A 20,832-nucleotide genomic window follows, 5' to 3' on the forward strand; every position below is an offset into this window, starting at 1 on the left:
TGCGTATTTGACCGTTGTTTCAGACATGAAGGAAACGCTTAGCCGCCGCTGCACCGGACGATGTGATTTATGATGCGTGAGCTGCGTAAAATGCACTTTATACGATTTGCCAGAGTTCCAACTTCGCCCTGTGAGAAACAAGAAAGACACAGGGAGTCCAATTTGGGAGGACAGACCTTCTCTCGGAGACAGACATGTTTATTCAAGTTTCTGTACCTGAAAAGTATTCTCAAACTCATGGAAGGTCAAACGGATAGGGCAGATTTAAAGGGCATTACACAAATGAAAAGACTTGTGCAAATCCACTTTTTGTTCTCGCTTAAGCCTGAGCAACATCAGCTACTTCTCCTACTCGACATCTTCATGTCTTTTTGCGTTAACGTGTTTTTAAGACGTCCCCGCGGCAATAAATCTATCACGAATATTTAGGATGCAACATGCCCACCAATTTAAATCACATTTTCATGAGTGTGGCAAGACAAATGTTTCGTTCACACACTCTTAATATATCATTCTATACGCTGTAACTCAAACACTGGTAACAGTGGTAAAACAAAAGAGAAACAAGCTTTGCCAGGAAGGGGACTTTAATAAATTACAGTACCACTTGTTCAGAAGGGCTTGCACACCTGAAGGAGTGTCAGGTGCCCTTTGACAAACAATACTATTCCTGATAGCAGGTATAAACATGTCAAAAAGTTGGACATGAGATAAAAATGTCCTCAGCCAGTGGCGACAGCAACATGGCTTGTGTAAACATAATGACCAGTGAATAATGACAGCACAGTGATAATGGCATTATAATTGAACTCAAAGCTCTTCGACTGTGGGCAAACCGATAATTCAAGTATGACACTGTGCAAGTGGAGGGAGGTGGAGCGATGTGGGGGTAGGGGCAATTGAAAAGATCCACTTTAACAATTTAAAATGGGTTTGTACACTCAAAAAGGAATTGTTAGTATACAAACACTGCGATCTTCACGGTCTGCAGAGGCTCCTCGTGTTTGCGGCGCGTGGCCGAAGCCTGGCCCACCATTGGGGCTGTGCGGCGGGAAGGCGAGCTGATTCAAGGGGCGTCTGCATTTCCGGAAGAGGGAGTGCCCGCTGTGAAGCAGTGTTTTTTTTTTTTCTAGGGCGAAAAATCAGTGCCTGTGTTTCTCGGTCTTCTGCTGATCCTTGCTGTTTGTATGTTCTCTGCTGTCCCTGTGCCTGTGACTTGGTTTCCTGTCTCTGTCGTGGCTCTTGCCTTCATTACGGCGGAGGCCCCGATGGTGATATTTATGCTCCCCTTGTCCTCCGTTGTTCCTGTGATCTCGGCGAGGGGATCGACTGCGGCCCCGGGTTCTCTCCGGGGACTCGCTGCCGAGGCGTCCTCTGGTGGCGGAGCATTCTGCGGTAGACTCACCAGTGTGCCGTTGTAGGCCTGTGGAACGCAGCGTGTTGATGAGGAAGCGCTTGTTGGTGCTCCGCAGAGGACATTTCAACCTGAAAGTACAATAAGCAATAAGCAATAAGCGGCTTCCAAAGAAAATGTGCCTGACTTTAGAACAGAATACTTCCCGTAATTGAAGCTCTACATTTCTCGCCAAATAAATGACCTAAATTTCAGGCGAACGCGAACACAGTTTAACATGATAATAATACAGAGCAAAAAATGACATAATATAAATTCAATGATCAAACATCTTTTTAGAAGGGACCCTCACTTTCCTTGCACTCTGGATATTCTGGTGGTATAACAAAGGTATAAAATAACGGTATCTTCACATTTAGTAATGGATAAGTGGATAAGTATTAACAAATGAAATAAAGACCTAATGCCATTAGGGCCCTTAAATATTTGATAAGGTTTCTTTTTCCTGGCAGGAATTCCTAGAACATCAATCCACGTGATACGATCATAAAGCGACACCCAAATAATGTTTGCTGGCAGTCTAATGAAGGTAATTGATTACCTAACTCAAATGCAATTTTCTCTGCTGGAAATATTTTAGCAAGATCCCATCCTATGTTTACAATAATTCTGACAAAATGCAGCGCATTCTGTCAAAATACTTACAAGGGAAGTATTTGAAAATGAAATCAGGATCTGATAGTATACGGTATTTTGAAGACACACACTAAGAGCTGAAAATAAACACAAAAAAAAACATCCGCCTGAGAATCTTGAGCATTGGCCTGTATTCATTGTTACTTTAGGGTCAACAAGTTTAGCTGAGTTAAATCCGAAGACTTTTGCCAAATCATGAGTTTTGCAGGAAATCAGACCCTCTATACCCCATCTGGGGCTGTGTGGGGAAAATGTCACCCTTAAAGCTGAGTAGAATCGGAAGTGAGGAAAAACTGAAGAAGATCATAAACATGAGGCTGCAGTTGAGAAAACTATGGAGTACCATCTTACAAATATCACGACAGGGCTGTGGTGTTACTTCATGCTTATCTGACATCAGATCTCAGTGGGGCTTTGTAGGAAAAAAAACAGCCAGGTTGTGAAATCACCAAGTGGCCTTTTCTTCTCAAAGCAAACCTCACAGGAGGATTAAAAAAAAAACAGCATCGTGGACGACTCAAGCCTCAACTCAAAAACGAGGGACGATCATCCTGCATTGAGTCAGAGGACGAGTGTATTGTGAGTAAAAGGCCTAAACACTAGAGGACGCTGATATCCACAACTGATGATGTGCCCCAAAAATCATGGGCTGTGGGTTCACAATAGATCATTTTAACACACAACAAGGGCACCTTCCTTGACCATAAAAAAATATGACAATATCCCCTTTACATTAATAATATTTCATTTTTCCTGTTGTCTCTCAATTATAAACTATACATGTGAGGATCAACTGACGAGCTTGAAAAATACTATATTTTCAACTCCCTGTTTAGCAATTCCACATGTCATAAACCTTTAGAAAATTGTTTATGACACACAAAAAAAGAAAAGTGCACACTCGCAGCAAGAAGTAGTAAAACATGTCATGGCGTATGAAAAAAAAATGTTCCAAGTTGTTCATCTTGTAATTTTTACAAAAATGATACGGATAGAAGGGCAACACAGTAGCGCTATAGTTAGTGCTTCAGCCTCGCAGCAAACAAGAAGGTCAATGATTTGCTTTATGGGAGAAGTTGACAAGTTCTGTCTGAGTGTGTTTCCAACTGGGCTCTCCCGTTTCCTCTCACGGTACAAAAATTAGGTTATTTGGAGGCCCTAAAGCAGGGGTGAACAATTTTGGCTGGCGGGCCACATTTCTCATTTAGTTTTTATGCACGGGCCAACTAGGTATCATGTAAATTGAACAAAATGAAAATTGCAATTTAACTATTACAATATGTTGGCACTTTATTTCAACTTCAAAATCATAAATGATCATATAAATGTACCAACATTATTTTGTATGTAATCATCCATACAAAATTAAACAAAAGAAAAAAATTAGAAGTTTCTAAATTCAGTACCGATTGAAATTTTTTTAAATATGAATTAAAATATGCAAAGAAAATAGTTTGTCGGGTCGGACAAAAAAGCAAAACAGGCCAGATGTGGCTTGCGGGCCGTAGAATGCTCAGGTCTGCCCTACAGTGAGAGTGGATAGGTGCATGTCTCCACATGAGGCCCTGGGATTGACTGGTAACTGGTACAGGGTGATTCCTCTCTCTCACCAAATGACAGCTTGGATAGTTTCCAGCACCCCTGCAACCCTGAGTGCAGGATAAGCGGTATAGATAACGAACAAATTAGTGAATTAAACAAGTTTTAGTACTGATGTTGAAAATGTTTGCAAACCATATCATAAAACTTGGAGGGTTTTCATATCCAGCTGCTCCAAGCTCAGACTCCACATACTTCTTTGTCATAACTCTAGATGTTGATCACACCTCATCTCTGGTCCCTGATAAGTTGTGATGTTGAAACATATTTCTAACTCGTCAGTATGTCGAGTCATGATGGATGACAAGGCTAAATTATTGTGTACAATGAGTCAGTACAAAATAATCATTAATGCAACTAATCTACTGATTACTACAATCTAGAGCTCAAATGCTGCACAGCACTAGTAAATGCAATAAACAGACAGGACTTTGACACTGTACAATATGTCTGCGTACTCTTAGGAAAAGGTACCTCAGTAATAAGCGCCGGATGTTTGGAAACTTTTACAATGACACGTCGGATACCTACCAGCCCGCGGGGCCCATAGTCTCCGCTCTGGCCCGGGCCCTGTCAGTTTCCCGCAGGAGTTCCTCTATTGCGCGCCTGAATGAACACATAAAGAACACAGAAGTGGCTCAAATTAGTCGGGCGGAGGAGAGCGGGGTGGAATCGGGTTAATTTTGAGGACAAAGGCGGCGCAGGACCCCAACAGGGTGAAACGTTCATTTAAGCCGCAGAAAACAGGACTCATTAGTAGATGAGTGAGTGAATGAATGAATGGGGGTGTTGGTGGACGTGTCCCGGTTTGACCCGAGCGGCTGAATCAGCGGTTACACACGGGTTTGGCTAAATTAGCCTACCTTTATCCACCTAACTAAAAATTTGACCTTTATCCAACGTCTACCGTTTTACAGTGACGAGACCTGCTACTCGAAACAGGTGAAGATAAGACCAGCGGATCTTCTCTACTGAGAAGGCAGGAGGTGTAACGGTGCGAACGGTGGATTAGCTTAAACTGCGCACATGAACACGTAAATAATGTGAACCAACAAAGAAATAACCTACTTTTCCAGGTCGTTATCCTCGGCCATCGCGATGCCACCAATAAAAGCTTACGAAGAAAACTTGGCTGTGTTAGCCGACCACAGGCTCATTAACCTAGCATCTTTCTTGTTTACGCTCCGTGGGGTCCTTCCTCCGCGGACCCTGACTTTTGGTGTTCAAGAAGATGCCTGATCACATTGTACTTTTTATTTTATCGTTTAGCGCTTTAGTTCTACACAAAGTCCTCTCGTATCGTATTTCTATTTGCATTGACAAAAAAACCCATATAATGGTGTTTTTTGGCGGCCTTTGCATAAAATCATGCGTAACCGTGGAGGAAAAGTATTGAGCATTTGATATCTACGACATAGTTCAATGGATATTATGAAATTACTTGCAATGTGAACAAAAGATTGGAATACTTACTAATAATAAAGCATAAGATAGTTCAACAAATAATAGCAAACTTGTTATTACTAGAGTGATCGATGCAAATCTTAACAGAGATATTTATACTTTCCATCTTGTAAAATGGTTTGTCTTTATCATTACATCTTCTTCCTTTCGTTCTTTTCGTGCTTAAAATAAATTCCATCAAATAAGTGGCATCCTGCTATTAGCTTTTGTCCCTTTTACATGCAGCTGATGAGACCATTTTAACTGCTTTAGAGCTAATACTTCCTTGGTAAGGTTTTTCTGGTAAGTGTGTGGATTTGGCATTTTATGATAACAATTTATCCTTTATTAATCCCTAATAAGGAAATTCATTCTCTGCAATTAACCCACCGTGGATGAATCATAGGCTGCCATCTTGCTCAACAAGACTTCAACACACTAGACAGGAATCGAACCAGGAATGTTTAGTTCCAAAGACGATTGCTCTATCTCGAATGTATGTTCCCTGACCAGGAATCAACCCCACACCCTGGCATTGAGAATGCCGAATCCTAACCACTAGACCACCAGGGACCATTGTTTTATGTTAATATGTCATGTATTAGAGAAGTACAGAGAAGGTCAGAGGGAGCTGCGTTGTGTTTTGTAGACCTGGAAAAAGCAAATGACAGAGTGCCAAGGGAGGAACTCTGGTATTGTATCAGGACATCTGGAGTGGCAGAGAAGTATGTTAGACCGCTGCAGGACATGTATGCTCGCTGTGAGACAGTGGTGAGGTGTGCTGTAGGGGTAACAGAGAAGTTCAAGGTGGAGGTGGGACGCTGTCAGGGATCAGCTCTGAGTCCCTTCTTGTTTGCAGTGGAGATGGACAGCCTGACAGATGAGGTTAGACAGGAATCTCCATGGACCATGATGTTTGCTGACAATATTGTGATCTGTAGTGAGAGCACAGAACAGGTAGATGAAAATCTAGAGTGATCTAGAGGTGGAGGTATGCACTGGAAAGGAGAGGAATGAAGGTTAGTCACAGCAAGACAGAGTATATGTGTGTGAAAGAGAGGAACCCGGGTGGAACTGTGAGGCTACAGGGAGTGGAGATCGAGAAGTTGGAGGATTTCAAGTACTCAGGGTCAACAGTCCAGAGCAACAGAGAGTGTGGAAAAGAGGTAAATAACAGGTTCAAGCAGGTTGGAATGGGTGGAGGTACTATGTGATAGAAGATTATCAGCCAGAATAAAAGGAAAGGTGTACAAGACAGTGGTGAGACCAGTGATGGAATGTGGACTAGAAACAGTTACAATGACAAAAAGACAGGAGGCAGAGCTAGAGGTTGCAAAGACAAAGATGTTGAGGTTCTCTTTGGGAGTGACCAGGATGGATAGGATCAGGAATTAGTCAATCAGAGGTACAACACATTCTAGATGTTTTGAAGAGAAGGTCAGAGAAGCCATAATTGAGATTGTTTGGTTATGTACAGAGGAGGGTCAGTGAATATATCGTTAGACGGATGCTTGAATTGGAACTGCCAGGCAGGAGGTCTGGAGGAAGACCAAAGAGAAGATTTATGGACGTTGTGAGAGGATTTGAAGGTAGTTGGTGTGTGAGAGGAGGATACAGAGAATAGGGTTAGATGGAGAAGGTACATTCGCTGTGGTGACTCCTGAAGAGAAAAGGAAAAGAAGAAGATAAGAACATGCAAATGCAAGAATAATACTTACAAGTTACCGCTGGCCTATGCTTTTACCACATGCACGGAAAGAGACCAGGGCCAGGTATCGTGTATTTCAGGCACCAGACAGTGTTGCCGATACTAACTCGCCCTCTGGAGGCGAAGAAACCATAGCTTGCGCGACAAATGTGTGTGGATATTCACGAGTCCCCCAGCTTCATCCAGATGTAGCGTGTTGGGTGTGTGTCTGTATGTATGCGCGTTTTTCTTGGGATGCGCATCCAATAGTGTGTGCATAATAGCCGAGAGAAATTCAAAAGAATCCAGCGTAGAATTGTATCATTTGTGCGACTGATAAATAACTTTGTGTCAATTAGAAAACACGAATTAATAACTAATCACTGGGGATTTATACTGTCTCATTGATGTAGTCTGATAAACTAACACCGTGAACGTTTGTGTGACTTATTTATTCATGTATTTATATATCCATTCGTTTATTTATCTATTTATATGTCCACTTTTTTTTTTTTTTTTTTCCAAAAAGGCTATCTGGCAGCCAGTCTTGATTCCGTTGCAGATTGACAGCAACCTGCACCGCCCACTGAGAGTGACGGCCAGGAGAAGGCGGGGCGAGCGCCGCCAAAGGCACGGGGGCGTTTTTTTGTGCGGGGTTGCAGAACGTTCCGCAGCGGTGAATGCGTGATTGAGGTCCCGCCGCTTAAAATCGTCCGCCCCCCCACCCTCCCCCTTTTGGGGCCGGAGTGCACGGCACGGAGGAGAAGCCCGATTAGGTAATATTACATATGCATGTATATCCTCCCTGTCAGTGTGTGGCTGCTTTGCATTGATATTGCCATTGTCGCTTCATCTGTCCCAGCTTTTCGGCTTGTGGAGGGTCAGATGACAGATGGGGGGGTGGGGGGGTGATTTCAAAATAGTCTTGTCTAATCAAATGAGTTCAATGCCACTGGGACGCTGATCATGACACGGCAGTTTGTACGTTGCCAGTATAAATTAGGACAATGACAGTGAAAGACAATAAAAAAAAAGAGTACAGTTTGCAGTGAGATCAGTGTGAGTTTGTGTTTGCATCAGTGCACGTCTGTGTGACTGTGAGGGAAGCAGCCTGCAGCGGGCCTGATCCTGCAAGTCGACAACAGCCTTTGTAGATTTTCAGTAAGATAAAAGACGGTTTATAAAATATAGGCCAAGCCGTTATGACCTTAGATATTAAATCTCTCTTCACATGTGTTCAGTCGCTCATCCTTTTTTGAAGATGTCGCCGTGTCGGGAGAGTTTATGGCTGGGTCCTGTGTTGCATGGTCAGGTTGTGATTTTTGGAAAATGTGTATAGCCAAGACTGCTGTCTGTTATGGTTCAAACCGATGTTCTGACAATAGCAGCGTGGCCTTGCGCACGGAAAAAAAACACAGTGGTATTAAAAGGCAGAGACTTATGTACAAAATCCATCGCTACAAAGTACAGCAATGTTTAAAATAGATTTAAGTGCTTTCATGGCAGGGGCTCTAAATTGCCGCTACAGTGAAAGATTTTACTTATTGATAAAGACTATTTGCAGGATCTGCTCCCCAAAAAGCTCTAGTGCATGATGTAAGTCCTGTGTGAGTGCGTTTGTATGCGTGTGTGTGTGAGATTTAAGACTGCGCGTCTACAAGTCGGTGCGTACGTGTGTGTGTGATGTGGTGATGTCACAGCTTTGTTATAGAAACAGAGAAGCCTTGTGTCCTCATGACTAATTCATGTCCAGCTGCGGGATAGAGACAGAAGCAGCCAGTCACATAGAGACAGGAGAACGTACTTAAAGGAGGCTGAAATAAATAACTACCGGTCTGGTAGCCAAGGAGACAGGGGAGGCAGGTTGTCTCGGAAATGGGTAGCCAAGGAGACGAGATGAAAAAAAAAAGCCATAAAAATGAAGCCGGTGATGCCGTTATCATCGTTTTCTGCACTGTCTGGCACGCTGGCGTGCTGTAGAAAAGGAGCAGAGCGTCCTCCTCAGAGAAGTGCATCTGTTGTGTTGCTCCTCTGCATCCTTCTCCGGCTACACTCTGAATGTCAAGCCCCACTGAACAGAACGGGCTCCAGGTCGTCATGGAGACAAGAGCAGACCCTCAGTGGAACAGAAGCAGGTAGTCACTGAGGTTTGGCTTGCCGGCTGTGTGCTGAGGCACGCCCTCTGCTGTTTGCTGATAGCATCGGGCCCAGAGGGACACGGCTAATGTAGAGCGTCTGCAGGTCTGCATGGCTGGGGAAGTGGAAGTGATGAGCCCGCTCAGCGTATCAGCTCTGGGGAGTCACTCCGGAGTGCAGGATTTCAAGACTTCGCTTTAGGCATGTTCTCTTTCTGTTGCAGAGGAGACTGAGAGTGGCTGCCATTACATGTCCTGAGCCAAAAATGTCATTTTGGCTCTGGGGAGTAGTTCATATATTCTGCTACTTTTGTCTTTTTGTCCCGTTTAACGCTTACTTGTCGCTTTTCTCCTCGTCGTTTTCTATCTGGTTGCTGATTACTACATCTCGTTTGTCTCTTTCATGCCCCGGCTGTTTGTCTCCATCGCTTCTCCTCATGTGCTTCCTTCTACATTTAGCCAACCCTCTTTTTCTCTTTCAGTTGCTTTCCCGATCCGACTTCCTCTGATCTGTGTCCTCTTGCTGCCTCAATCCCAGATAATTCCCTCTCTGTGGAATTGGAAGATTGCAGCAGGCGAGAGCAAAAGAGAGATTATACTGCCAGATTAGTGGTCAGGAGCAGCAATACATAATCTCAGCAGGCGTGTGCACGCACTCTCAGAGGCATGCGCGCGCGCACACCCACTTTCCCTCTCTCATGCCGACTCAGACACTCACGCAGACACAAGGGGCCACGTGCGCAACCAAATTGCTGCATGAATTAATTAAAGGATGACTGCTGACACTTGTGTTTCTGATAGAAGCTGTTTAATCCTCTTGCTTTGCCCTTACCTGTAGGGTGATGTGCCATCAGCCGCCGGGGGGCGTCCGTGCCGTCTGCACCTGGCACATCCTGAATCTTACGGGATAGGAGCGTGTGTGTGTGTGCGCGCGCGCCCCTTCGCAACACCACCGCCCCACTGGAGTCATTTGTGCCAAAGCCGAGTTGTGCAGACGGAGCGGAGATGGGCAGCCCTGGCTGCGATGTCGGTCTTGCCGGGCCGCCGGAGCTGCCCCTGGAGGTGCTGTGTTCTGAGTGCGGCCAGATCCACCGCAGCCGAGAGAACCACCTGTACAACTACCGCCTGGAAGTGGACGACGACCTCGTGTGCCATATCTGCCTGCAGCCGCTGGTGCAGCCGCTCGACACGCCGTGCGGTCACACCTTCTGTGCCCGTTGCCTGCGGAGTTTCCTTAAGGAGAGGGACTTCTGCCCGCTGGACAGGATGCGGCTACAGCTGCAGTCGTGTCGCAGATCCAGCATACTGGTTCACAAGCTACTGGATAAGCTGTCCGTATCGTGCCCTTTGACCCCCGTCTGCTCCCTTAGCATGCCACGCTGTGACCTAGAGGCACACTTGAAACACAGGTAACCACATTCAGACACACGTCGATGGAGCCACGCACGAGTGTGAGCTGCACGTCATAAAATTACAGCCGAAGCGTTTTGATAATGCTCCGAGTTGGACAACGTGGATTTTGATACAATCATTTCAGAGATTTCACACAAAGAGTTCCGATCACACACACACACACATACATATATGTATGTGTACATGTACACAGAAAGCAGCCACAAACTTGTTCAGAGCAGCACTTATCAATAAATATATTTGGGATCCAGACCAGCAGCAGCGGATCGGTCATTTTGTCTTTGAAGACATCATGAATCGGCGTTTGATGAAGGGAGGGGTGAAACTCATTTTATCAGTCAGTCACGCAGTCACTTTTTTCCATGTGATGTATTTCAAACGTCTCATAAAGGAAATCATAAGCTGTTGCTTATGATGTTGAGTCAGTCTGATCTTAAGTAGCCCTTTTTGTCTATTTTTACATTTTTCCGTCTACTGTCTCTGGCTCCATCCTGTGTTTCATTCCCGAATGTACCGTGAATGAAAACTGCAGCCCTGCATCGTCTGTGAAATATTCACAAATATATTTTTCCCATTAAGTGATAGTTTCGTTGTCATTTAGAACTTTTTGATGCTCCCCTTGTGAGACATCAGGGACGGCGTTCCAAAATCGATTAACACACCGATAACTTCCAACGCCAAAGCGCCTCATCCGTCTACACGTTTCGGCCCATTTGGCCCAGGTGCTGTGAGACCCTGAGGGGATTATTGGGCTGGCAGTCATGTGACAAGGGATTAGTGGTTCCCTACCACAGTCATGGGTTGGCTGACCAGAAGCTCCATGTTCTCATTCTGCAATCATGCTGAGCAACTTCAACACTCGAGATCTTTTTAACCATTTCTTCTGTGAGACAGCCAAGGGCAACCCTGGCTTGTGGTGAGTAGATCGGAACTCATCGCTGAATTTCTACATCGCCCATTTGCTTCATGTTTATAAACTTTGTCTTCTGCTGGCAGCCTTTTACCGACCTTCTCGCTCAAGACGTGAATATTTGTGTATCTGCACTTTAGGAGTTGCTTAATGAAGAGCTCGTTAGAGGGATGTTGCCGCAAGCGAAAGCAAAATAAATTCAGCACCTCCGTTCAAATTTTACTTTTGCCTGCTTTGAATCTTTTTGTGAAAGTGTCAAAAAACAGGTACGCAAGATCGGAAGGAGATTGTGAATTTTTTCACTGATTACGACACAGTCTTAAGACTGTCTGTCACTAAGGAACCACCCAATGGTATTTTGATGCTCGCTTATTGACTGGATATCCCGTCGAGCCCAAAACGGCTTGTCGGGTTAAGGGGATATTCATTAAAAGGCTCACACTGACAGCCTGTTAAGAGCTTTCCTGAGTCAGCTTTTTTTTTTTTTAATAGAAGACCCCCGATTAAAGTGTCTCAAGTTTCACCTTAAACACGAGGTTATGTAAAGTCTGGTTAATTACATCCACTGTTGCCCACCCGCGTCTACTCCCCAATGCGCGATGTAAAAGCAGCGAATGCAGAGCGAAGTCACACAGTAATACTGTATCTACATCCAAAGCCAGCTAACATTAGCTACACCTAATACCAGACTAAGGGAGGGTGGAGCACCCTAAAGCTGGAGCGGGATCATGTTAGTAACAGCGTGCTGGGATGATTTATAAAGGCAACCTTTGCAAGGGGAAAACAGTTTCATCTATACGGATTTAAAAAAATCGGAAAAAGAAATAACAGCAAATCGAAAAGAGAGGGGTTCTTGTTTCCCAGCTTGACCTGCACACATTTCTGTATTGCGTCCTTGTTGTGATGATTTATTTTTACGGATGAATACCTCCCCTGCAAATGTCGCCCACGTCTTGAAGCCAGAGAAGCAGAAAGGTTTTTCTGCGACAGATCAAACGAGGTCACGGTGGAATAACGTGATTCTTTAATAAAGATTAAACTCTGACCCACGTGCGCTCTCCCTGTCTTCTCGCCTGCTGACTTAGGTCTAAGATAGAAACAAGAGCCAGGAGCCTGCTGTCACTTCGCCGGTCGACATTGTGTATTTTGAAGATTAGGGCTCAGACACTGGATTCTAGATTTAAAGATGACTGCGTCGGGCCACGGCGTCCCTCAGGGGTCACCACGGTGGGCTGATCTTGTTACTGATGCACTGGCTGCTTATTATAGTTGGAGAGTATTTTGCTAAGAGCAAGTTGAATGACAAGAGAAGGCAGTTTTTTGTATGATCAGTCAGATGAGCCTCAAGGTTACGTAACCATGTGACTGGTTCTGGAGCCCAAATTTTGCAGGAATAGAGTATGTGTAGCTCATCTGTTGGGTCCACATCCTGGATGACCCTTTGTAACTTTCAAGATACTTCTGTAATTTATAAAACTAACTACAGGCAGACATTTACAATGAAAACCCCAGAATTTTTTGTGTGTTCTTGCTCACAGCGTCACCTTACTGTTGCTTTAGTTGAATAATTGCACTTGTGTTTGACAACCTATATACTGTATAATTAGAGTGTATTAGTTTTCTGTTCTGTTTTCTGTTTGGCTGTCTCAGAGGTCAAAATATGACACCAGGCAAATAAACCAAAACTATGACATAGTTGTGGTATTAATGGGAATAGGAAATATCTTCACTCTAAGCCACAACATTTTTGGATCCAATGCACTTACTAATTTCATATTCAAAAGTAAAAGCATTCCTAGTACAGCATTTTTATTAACTACTACTACTAATGATATTGTTAGATAATGTGCAAACTTTAGCTCCAGGGAAAAATTTAAGACCAGAGTATATTTCCGGACTTGAAGTCAGACAGTCATTTAATTATTGATGTAAATAGAAATCAGCTAAGCCAGCCTGTCAGAGTCCGACTTCAGGCTTAAAGCCAATAAACTCTGGCCTTCAGAAGACACGAGATTTCAGGTCGAGCAGACATCAACGTTCGGATGTTCGCTAAAAACCCATGTACGGTCGAGAGGCTGTAATCGGGAGGTTGCCGTTGGCCTGTTGGCATCGACTCCCGAGCCGCAGCAGAGACTAGAAAGATGCGCTCGGATTGCTCCGGATGCTGTTACATCAATGCACGATTGACCTCCTAAATGTGTGTCACTCTGAAAGCTCTCGGCTGATACGGTTAAGCAACGCTAGGCATATTAGCAGTCATTAGAAATAAATACAACCAGCAAACTCAAGAAATAGCAGACGGTTTTTTGACTTTTGCATTTTTTAAATTAATGTCTGAATGAGATATGAAATATGGGGGATATATTGACTGAACTGCGTACTTTGCTTGGTTATGATGTTTTTTTTCATTTTACATTGTTCACTATCGGAAGCTAAAATAATATATATGTCCCAGACGAACAGCAATCGTCAAACCCTGAAAGGCGAAGGGGTGAAAGATTAGGTGTTTCTGTCAAACTATAAAGCATAAGGGGGTGTTTTCTGTTTAATTTTTTTTTATTCACCTTTCCTCTACAAATACTTCATTAATATGCATTCTACCTCTTTTTTTGAGGTGTGCAGAGAAATCCCTTGTTGGATTCCAAGTAGCGGAATGTCATATTTAGCTGAATTATTTTCCTTTATACATTAGATGGACTAACACACTGATGATGCCTGTTGCTCGGTGAAAGGTGCCCCGGGACACGATGTCAGCAGACCAGTGCGGACGGCCCGCGCAACGACAGCGGGGACGATCGCGCGATGGTGACCAGCCCTCCCAGATCCCCCCGTTCCCCACAGACAGACCTCAGGGACGGAACCCCCTCCCCGCTCTCGGGCCCTAACATCGCCGGCAGCAATGGCCCTTCGTGGACGGACGATGTGGGCCTCGACAACCCCGCCTTTGAGGAAAGCACCGAGGAAGACAGTAAGTGCTGAAAATGGACATTCAGATTCTACAGGAGGTTTGGTTTGAAGCTCAATACGTGAGGCATTAATTCTTCCTCCTCCCTCTTTCTCAGGTGTGATAGGGTTGGACTGCGTTGTCCCCAGAGTGAAACGGCCCCTCAGCAATCCCTGTATCCACCTCCTCCGGTCTGTTAGCTCCACTTCCTCTGGCTGGGACTGTCCCGAGTCCCCCCCTCTGTCCGCAGAGGAGGGTATGACATCAATTCTCCAATCGATTGTCTCCATATAAAATATTTCCCCTCCGTGCAACTGTGCAATTTCGGGAAATTAAGCTACTGCATTTGTGTTTTTCTGTCAGGCTGTGTGAAGTTACCATCCCTCCCAGAAGGAAAGATTACTGCCATAGAGGTCCACCGGGCCAACCCCTACGTCGAGCTGGGCATCAGCATTGTCGGTGGAAACGAGACGCCGCTAATTAACATTGTGATTCAAGAAGTCTACCGGGACGGGGTTATCGCCCGAGATGGGAGGCTGCTCGCGGGAGACCAGATCCTGCAGGTGAGTGTTTCCATTTTGTTGGCCAAGTTAGGAGGTTCCCTTTCCATGTCCTGAACTTCTGGAAAAATTGCTTATAATACAGTTTTACTTTTGGGATAAATGATTTCTTTGCTCAATATTCATGCTGCCTTGTTGGATACCTGGTGGTTGGGTTTAAAGATAATTTAAATACATCTGTAAAGTCTTTTTTTATTTTGTACATTTAAAGCGAAGCTTACAGTTGGATTTGAAGGATTAAAAACAAACAAAATATGATAGCAGTGAGAAAATCGGGGCAAACAGAAGAAATAGAAAACTTATAAGCCAAGGATAAAAGTGCATGTAAGACAATCCAAAAAGAAAGTGTCAATATATACTAAAATGTAAGTATATAATATGGCAGTTGACTTAAAATTTAGCCTCTGCAAAGGTCAAAACAGGAAGGTAAAAAAATGCGTTGCCAAAAATAAGAGAAAAAATAAAAAGATGACATCGCACAACTGTAAATCTGTCAAAAAAAACAAAGGTGTTCAGAATCAAGTTAACACAAACTAATGATCCTGAGGACCTTATCTCCTGTCTCCCACAGATTTCCTCTGTTTTGAATTCTACTTTGTCCTCATCCAAAGTCTCAGCTGACAAACCTACAGATAACCTACACCCAACTTACCGTCCTCTGCAGTCTTGATAGCTTGTAACCTTCATTTCACTTTGCATCATTTTGCACAGTTTCACCGCTGTGCTACTTTGTTTCCCTGTTGGGGCCCTAAAGAATGCTGACGTAGCTCTCCTGGAAGAGGAAACCTGTAAACATATTCATCACTGTTTAGGTTCATAAGGTGATGCAGTATAAATATGTATTAACACAGGTATAAACTTTTACCACCCCCTTTGTGTTTTTCTCATCCTCCAGGTAAATAATGTGGACATAAGCAACGTGCCCCACAGTTTTGCCCGCTCGACTCTGGCACGCCCGTGCACCACTCTGCACTTGACTGTGCTTCGAGAACGCCGTTGTGCCTCTCGGGCACCCCCGTCCTCTTCCTCCTCCACCCCAGCCGTGCCTCATGCCCCTTGCTCCACCCCGGAGGGCACTCCCCCAAGCCCGGCCACGCTCAGAATCACCCTGCATAAGCGTGACTCGGCAGAGCAGCTCGGCATCAAGCTAGTGCGGCGAACAGATGAGTCAGGGGTGTTTGTGTTAGACCTCCTAAAGGGAGGCTTGGCGGCGAAGGACGGCAGGCTTCGCAGCAACGACCGCGTTTTGGCCGTCAACGATCAGGACCTCTGCCACGGCACCCCGGAGCAGGCTGCTCAAATCATACAGGTGGAGCTGCATTCAGCTACACCTCGCCACATTTAAATTAATGTGTAAATTCACATCCCTAAAGCACAATATCTGACTCTCTCTAGGCCAGTGGAGAGCGAGTTCACCTCATGATCGGCCGACCCAACAAACCGGCTCCGCCGCCACCAAAATCAAGCTCCACCAGAGATCTCTACTGCCTCGATCACTTCTTGCCGAACCACAGTTCTAGTCCAAGCCCTGTTCCTTTTCATCTCTCCCGGACCAGTACCCACAGGGTGAGTATGTTCTGTGTTTTTTCACCCTGATCCAGAGAAACCCATTGTATGTTCCATTGTATTTGACATTTTTATATAACTGTGGCTACCATGGATGGCCATTCTGTGTCATATACATTTCCTATGTTCTTCACCACGTTATCTTGGAGTCCTTATGATTGTGTATACAAAAGATCCCGGAAATGGTAAATGGAATGCGATACAATTAAGTTTCAGTTTTATTTCTGTTTGTGTTTGTAGAAGGGGGGAAAAACGTTTGGGTTTTACACGCTGAGGCTGCTGTATGTTTTATCCGGTCCCCTGAAGTGACAGGGGCAAATAGCAAACAATCAGTCAACACTAAGATTTATTTTTATTATCATTATTATTATTGTTATAATTATTATTGTCAGAGGTAAAATTTCCGGTTGAAAACACTCTCTAAATATGCAATAGAATATAGAATATTATATTCTAGTAACTTTCACTCAATTCTCTTTTTGACGGACAGTCCTGAATTGTATGCCTGTTCTCATGTTGTTTTTTTTGTTTGAATAAAAACACACCCACGTGGGTTAAGGAGACTCACACGCATTAACTTTCATCTGTGTGTGATTTACCCCCCTCAGGATCTGTCTCAATGTGTGACCTGTAAAGAGAAACACATCACAGTGAAGAAAGAACCCCATGAGTCATTGGGCATGACCGTGGCGGGAGGGCGTGGTAGCAAGAGCGGCGAGCTGCCCATTTTTGTGACCAGTGTCCAACCACACGGCTGCTTGTCGAGGGACGGCCGAATCAAAAGAGGTGAGGGCTTTCTCAGACCGAGTGATTGGAAAAAATAAGAAAATGAGCTGAGAGGCTCATATCTACAGCTTCCTGTCCCCCTCAGGTGATGTCCTGCTGAGTATTAACGGGCAGGATTTGACCTATCTGAGCCACAGCGAAGCCGTGGGCACCCTGAAGGCCAGCGCCGCCTCGACCTCCGTGCAGCTGCGGGTGCTGGAAGTCAGTATGGTGGAGCAGGAGGACCACGACCAGCTGCTGCCCCACGGCCACGACAGCGAGTTTGATGCCAACTGGTCCCCATCGTGGGTCATGTGGCTCGGCCTGCCCAGGTGAGTGCGCTAGGGGAAGGGCGTCGGTCGCCAAATTGTGAATTATAGTTGGAAACATTTGTGTTGCTGTGGCAACGTGATTAGTGCAGTCATGTTGGAAGGTTGAATGACAGATGCGGATCATCTTTGTGTGAGAATGTACTTACATGGTTCATTAAGGGGATTTACTCCTTTTTCCTCATCCAACAGGACAAATTGATCTGAATATGCATCAATGCAAATACTAAAATAATGACAGCATCTCTGGATATGAGTGGCCTGATTTGATTGGTGGATGGTGAAACATTATTTGCACACTCCACCTCAGTCATAACAGTCGTTTGTGCTACCAATAAACATTGTCCACTTAGATCAAATTTCTTTAAAGAATTCCAGTGATAGACATATCGCTAACGATGGATACACCAATAATTTTAACAAATGACATCTTCATGATGGCATCATTTTTATAGAACAGAACACGCAGGATGTTTTACTGCACCAGTTTCGAGACTTGTGATCAGTCGGATGAAAGACTTCCAGCCCTCCCATCGTCTCGCTCTCTCCCCACTGCTCATAGTTACTTGTACAGCAGTCACGAGATCGTCCTGCGGAGGAGTCACCCTGGCAGTTGGGGCTTCAGCATTGTCGGAGGGTATGAGGAGAGCCACGGGAACCAGGCCTTCTTTATCAAGACCATCGTCCTTGGCACGCCCGCGTACTATGACGGGCGCCTCAAGTGAGTGAGCGTTCGCTCTCCACATGACATCTGTGGAGACATGACACCACATGGGCTGCGACATTGCCGGGAAGAGCAAAACAGCTTTTTTCAATCGTATTTCTAATCGGATTATTAAAAAAAAATAACTTAGAGATCAAATTCAAAGTCCTTACACAAAACCATTTTGTCTGACTTTACACCTTTTTTTTCTCATACCCATTTTCTTGCAAAACAAGAAATGTATCAGGGTAATAAGTGTAACCTGATTTTTAAAAGTGGGTTGTGTTTCTTCATGGGGGGAGGTAGTGAAAGCAAATGTGCCTGTTGGTATGTAGCTTATAATGATGTGAAGGACAAACAAAATAATACATCGCGGAAAGGCTGTGCATAGCCACTGAGATTGTCTTATTTACTCCGAAGAAATGTATGAAAATCATATTTTTTCCTTGGTTTGTGCTGACGCCTGTTCTGACCTTTGAGGAATATCGACTTTGCTTATCTAATATCGTCCTTCCAGTCAATCTGCGAGTCATTTCTGAAGCACGTTTTAATGTGCTCTTTACTGAGTGCCGCTGTCGTTCCAGGTGCGGTGACATGATTGTGGCGGTCAACGGCCTGTCAACAGCAGGAATGAGCCACTCGGCGCTGGTGCCAATGCTAAAGGAGCAGCGCAGCAGGGTGGCACTTACTGTAGTCTCCTGGCCCGGCAGCCTGGTATAGCTGGGCTGGATCCGAAGCAGGCCGTGCCCTGACAGTGTTCTATATTTGGAACGACCTTGGCCAAAGTGAAGTGGTACACACTACTGTACATCGCTCCATACTGGGCATAATCCAGGACCAAAAGCATACAGAACTCTCGTAGACCAAGCGGGACCGAGCCTGTCCTGTCCAGGGGGGAAACTGATCCAGATTGTGCCATGTCCCTCGACAGACTGCACTCACAAACACACTGCTGTGTTCATATGGTCATGTTGTCTTCACACCCGCAGGGGGAAAAATGATGCGGTGACCGTTAGCAGGCAATCTGTGCTGTATTCACCTCACCAGGCAGTTGTAGAATCCAGGGCTGTATTCAGGTGGATGCACCGTTGAGGGTAGAATATTTAAACGTAGCCTGTGATCCTCCCTCATCTAGGAGAATATCCCGATATCACTTTTAATCAAGACTTTCTGCAACACCAGCGCTGTATCCAGCTGAATAAGCCTGAGGCCTTATTAGAATCCTGCCACACCTCTGGGGGCTCAGCTGCCCTCAGGCATCATCACCATGACAACCAGCAGTCCCATCAGCTGGACTTTTATACGTGTGTGAATGTTTTGTTTAATAAACATTTCCTGCAACTTTGTCTCCGCTTTCATTTTCAGAAATTGTAGTGAGTTTTTTCAAAGGGCTCCACGGATGGGATGTTTTGTTTTAACCATAATAAAGTAGTAGCAGTCAAATTATACGGAATCTGCAACCCCAGGTAAAATCCAACCAATTTGATATTTTGCACAGCCATATATTTGTCATTTCCACAGCATAAAGCCAGGTTTATAGTTTGGCCAAATGTGTAGGTAAGCAGCAACTGCAGTTTTCTGAGAATTGTATTGATTGTGGGGATAAAAGGAAAGTGGTCGATTTATTTTCAAGGTCAAGACCTAAAAAGTTAAGACGCTCCGTAAATAGATTTGTCTGTAAAAGTCACGTCTTTTGAAGGCGGCTTGCAGTGAATGGAGGTTTTATTGTGCACAAACTGAGAGACTCAACAGAAATCTGAGGTGATGAATCAAGGTTCATTATCCTCTAATCTTATATTGTGCATCACTGCAATGAGATTGTGAGTCTCTGCTTGGTCTGCAGCAGCCGCTGGGACTGCTTCTTTTTAGGTTCCAGTTTCTGGAAGGAATGACGTGAGTTTGATGACACTAATTTAAAAGAAAACAAAAAAGCCTTTACCGTCAGCTTCTTCTTCTTTAAGCCATGAACCATTCTATGTCACCACAGATGTTCCTAAATCAACAAGATGGGGATAGGTCAGCTGCTCGGTCTTAGTTTAGTCTCAATGTGGACAAAGTACGATTCATAAATCCCTTTGAATCTGGACAAGAAACCCATGATAAGGTCATTATTTCTGAAGTATAACAAAATTATGCTGGAATGCACAGTCAGTGCTATAACCAAATTTGTCTCCACTGTATTATCAGCAGGATCTCCTAATAATAATAATAATAATAATAATACATATCCTGAATAATGCATACATGTAGAGGGTTTAAGATTTGTTTAGGTCAGATCCACAGAAAGACAGGCAAAGATTTTTACCTATGTGGCAAAAGTCTTCCCGCAATCAGTGTGCAAGAGCTGAAGCTGAAGGCATTTCTTGCCTCCGTGGTCCTCCAAGCTGTGAGACTTCCCTGAGACAAAGGAACCACCTCTTCTGGCCCAGAGTTCATGCTGCTGCAAGAAGCAAGCATGGCCAAACTGCTTCTTGCACATTCCCCACTGAAGTTTGACTGAAACAATAAAAAAGGAGTGTTTGCATTTTGCAGTGGCTGAGCAACATGACAAGCAGTTCATCTATATTTTTATATTCCTTTCTGTACTTCAAATATCATGCCATGGTCTTCACCCTCATCCTCACAAGGGTAACCTGCAGCACAAACCCGAAATGCATTTCTGCCAGCGACTGCTTGTGCCATGGTACTCATTGAGCACCAACCTTTGTGCACTCCTTCATGGAGCTTG

At 44.5% G+C, this 20,832-nt stretch overlaps 2 protein-coding genes across 3 annotated transcripts; one reads left to right on the forward strand and one right to left on the reverse strand.

Moving 5' to 3' along the window:
- Positions 1-569: 569 nt before the first annotated feature.
- On the reverse strand, positions 570-4,858 carry LOC147232053 (uncharacterized). Its single transcript, XM_086150393.1, has 3 exons — positions 4,718-4,858; positions 4,181-4,255; positions 570-1,485 (listed from the first exon to the last, which is right to left on the reverse strand). Exons 1-3 carry the CDS (start codon positions 4,741-4,743, stop codon positions 1,143-1,145), a joined length of 444 nt encoding a protein of 147 aa, XP_086006519.1. The 5' UTR covers positions 4,744-4,858; the 3' UTR covers positions 570-1,142.
- A 2,424-nt stretch (positions 4,859-7,282) lies between these two features.
- Positions 7,283-19,445, forward strand: lnx2a (ligand of numb-protein X 2a). Of its 2 annotated transcripts, XM_086151305.1 has the most exons (11): positions 7,283-7,555; positions 9,753-10,323; positions 13,970-14,205; positions 14,300-14,437; positions 14,545-14,744; positions 15,637-16,050; positions 16,137-16,307; positions 16,916-17,093; positions 17,179-17,404; positions 17,964-18,122; positions 18,689-19,445. In XM_086151305.1, the coding sequence occupies exons 2-11, from the start codon at positions 9,920-9,922 to the stop codon at positions 18,822-18,824; spliced, it is 2,262 nt and encodes a 753-aa protein (XP_086007431.1). In that variant the 5' UTR covers positions 7,283-7,555; positions 9,753-9,919; the 3' UTR covers positions 18,825-19,445. The 2 variants fall into 2 exon arrangements, with proteins under 2 accessions (XP_086007431.1, XP_086007432.1); XM_086151306.1 differs by lacking the exons at positions 7,283-7,555; positions 9,753-10,323 and adding an exon at positions 10,333-11,243.
- Positions 19,446-20,832: the final 1,387 nt, after the last annotated feature.

Source organism: Fistularia commersonii, chromosome 8, assembly GCF_037954325.1.
Source record: "Fistularia commersonii isolate RoL2024-O1a breed Wild chromosome 8, RoL_Fcom_v1.0, whole genome shotgun sequence".
NCBI lineage: Eukaryota > Metazoa > Chordata > Actinopteri > Syngnathiformes > Fistulariidae > Fistularia > Fistularia commersonii.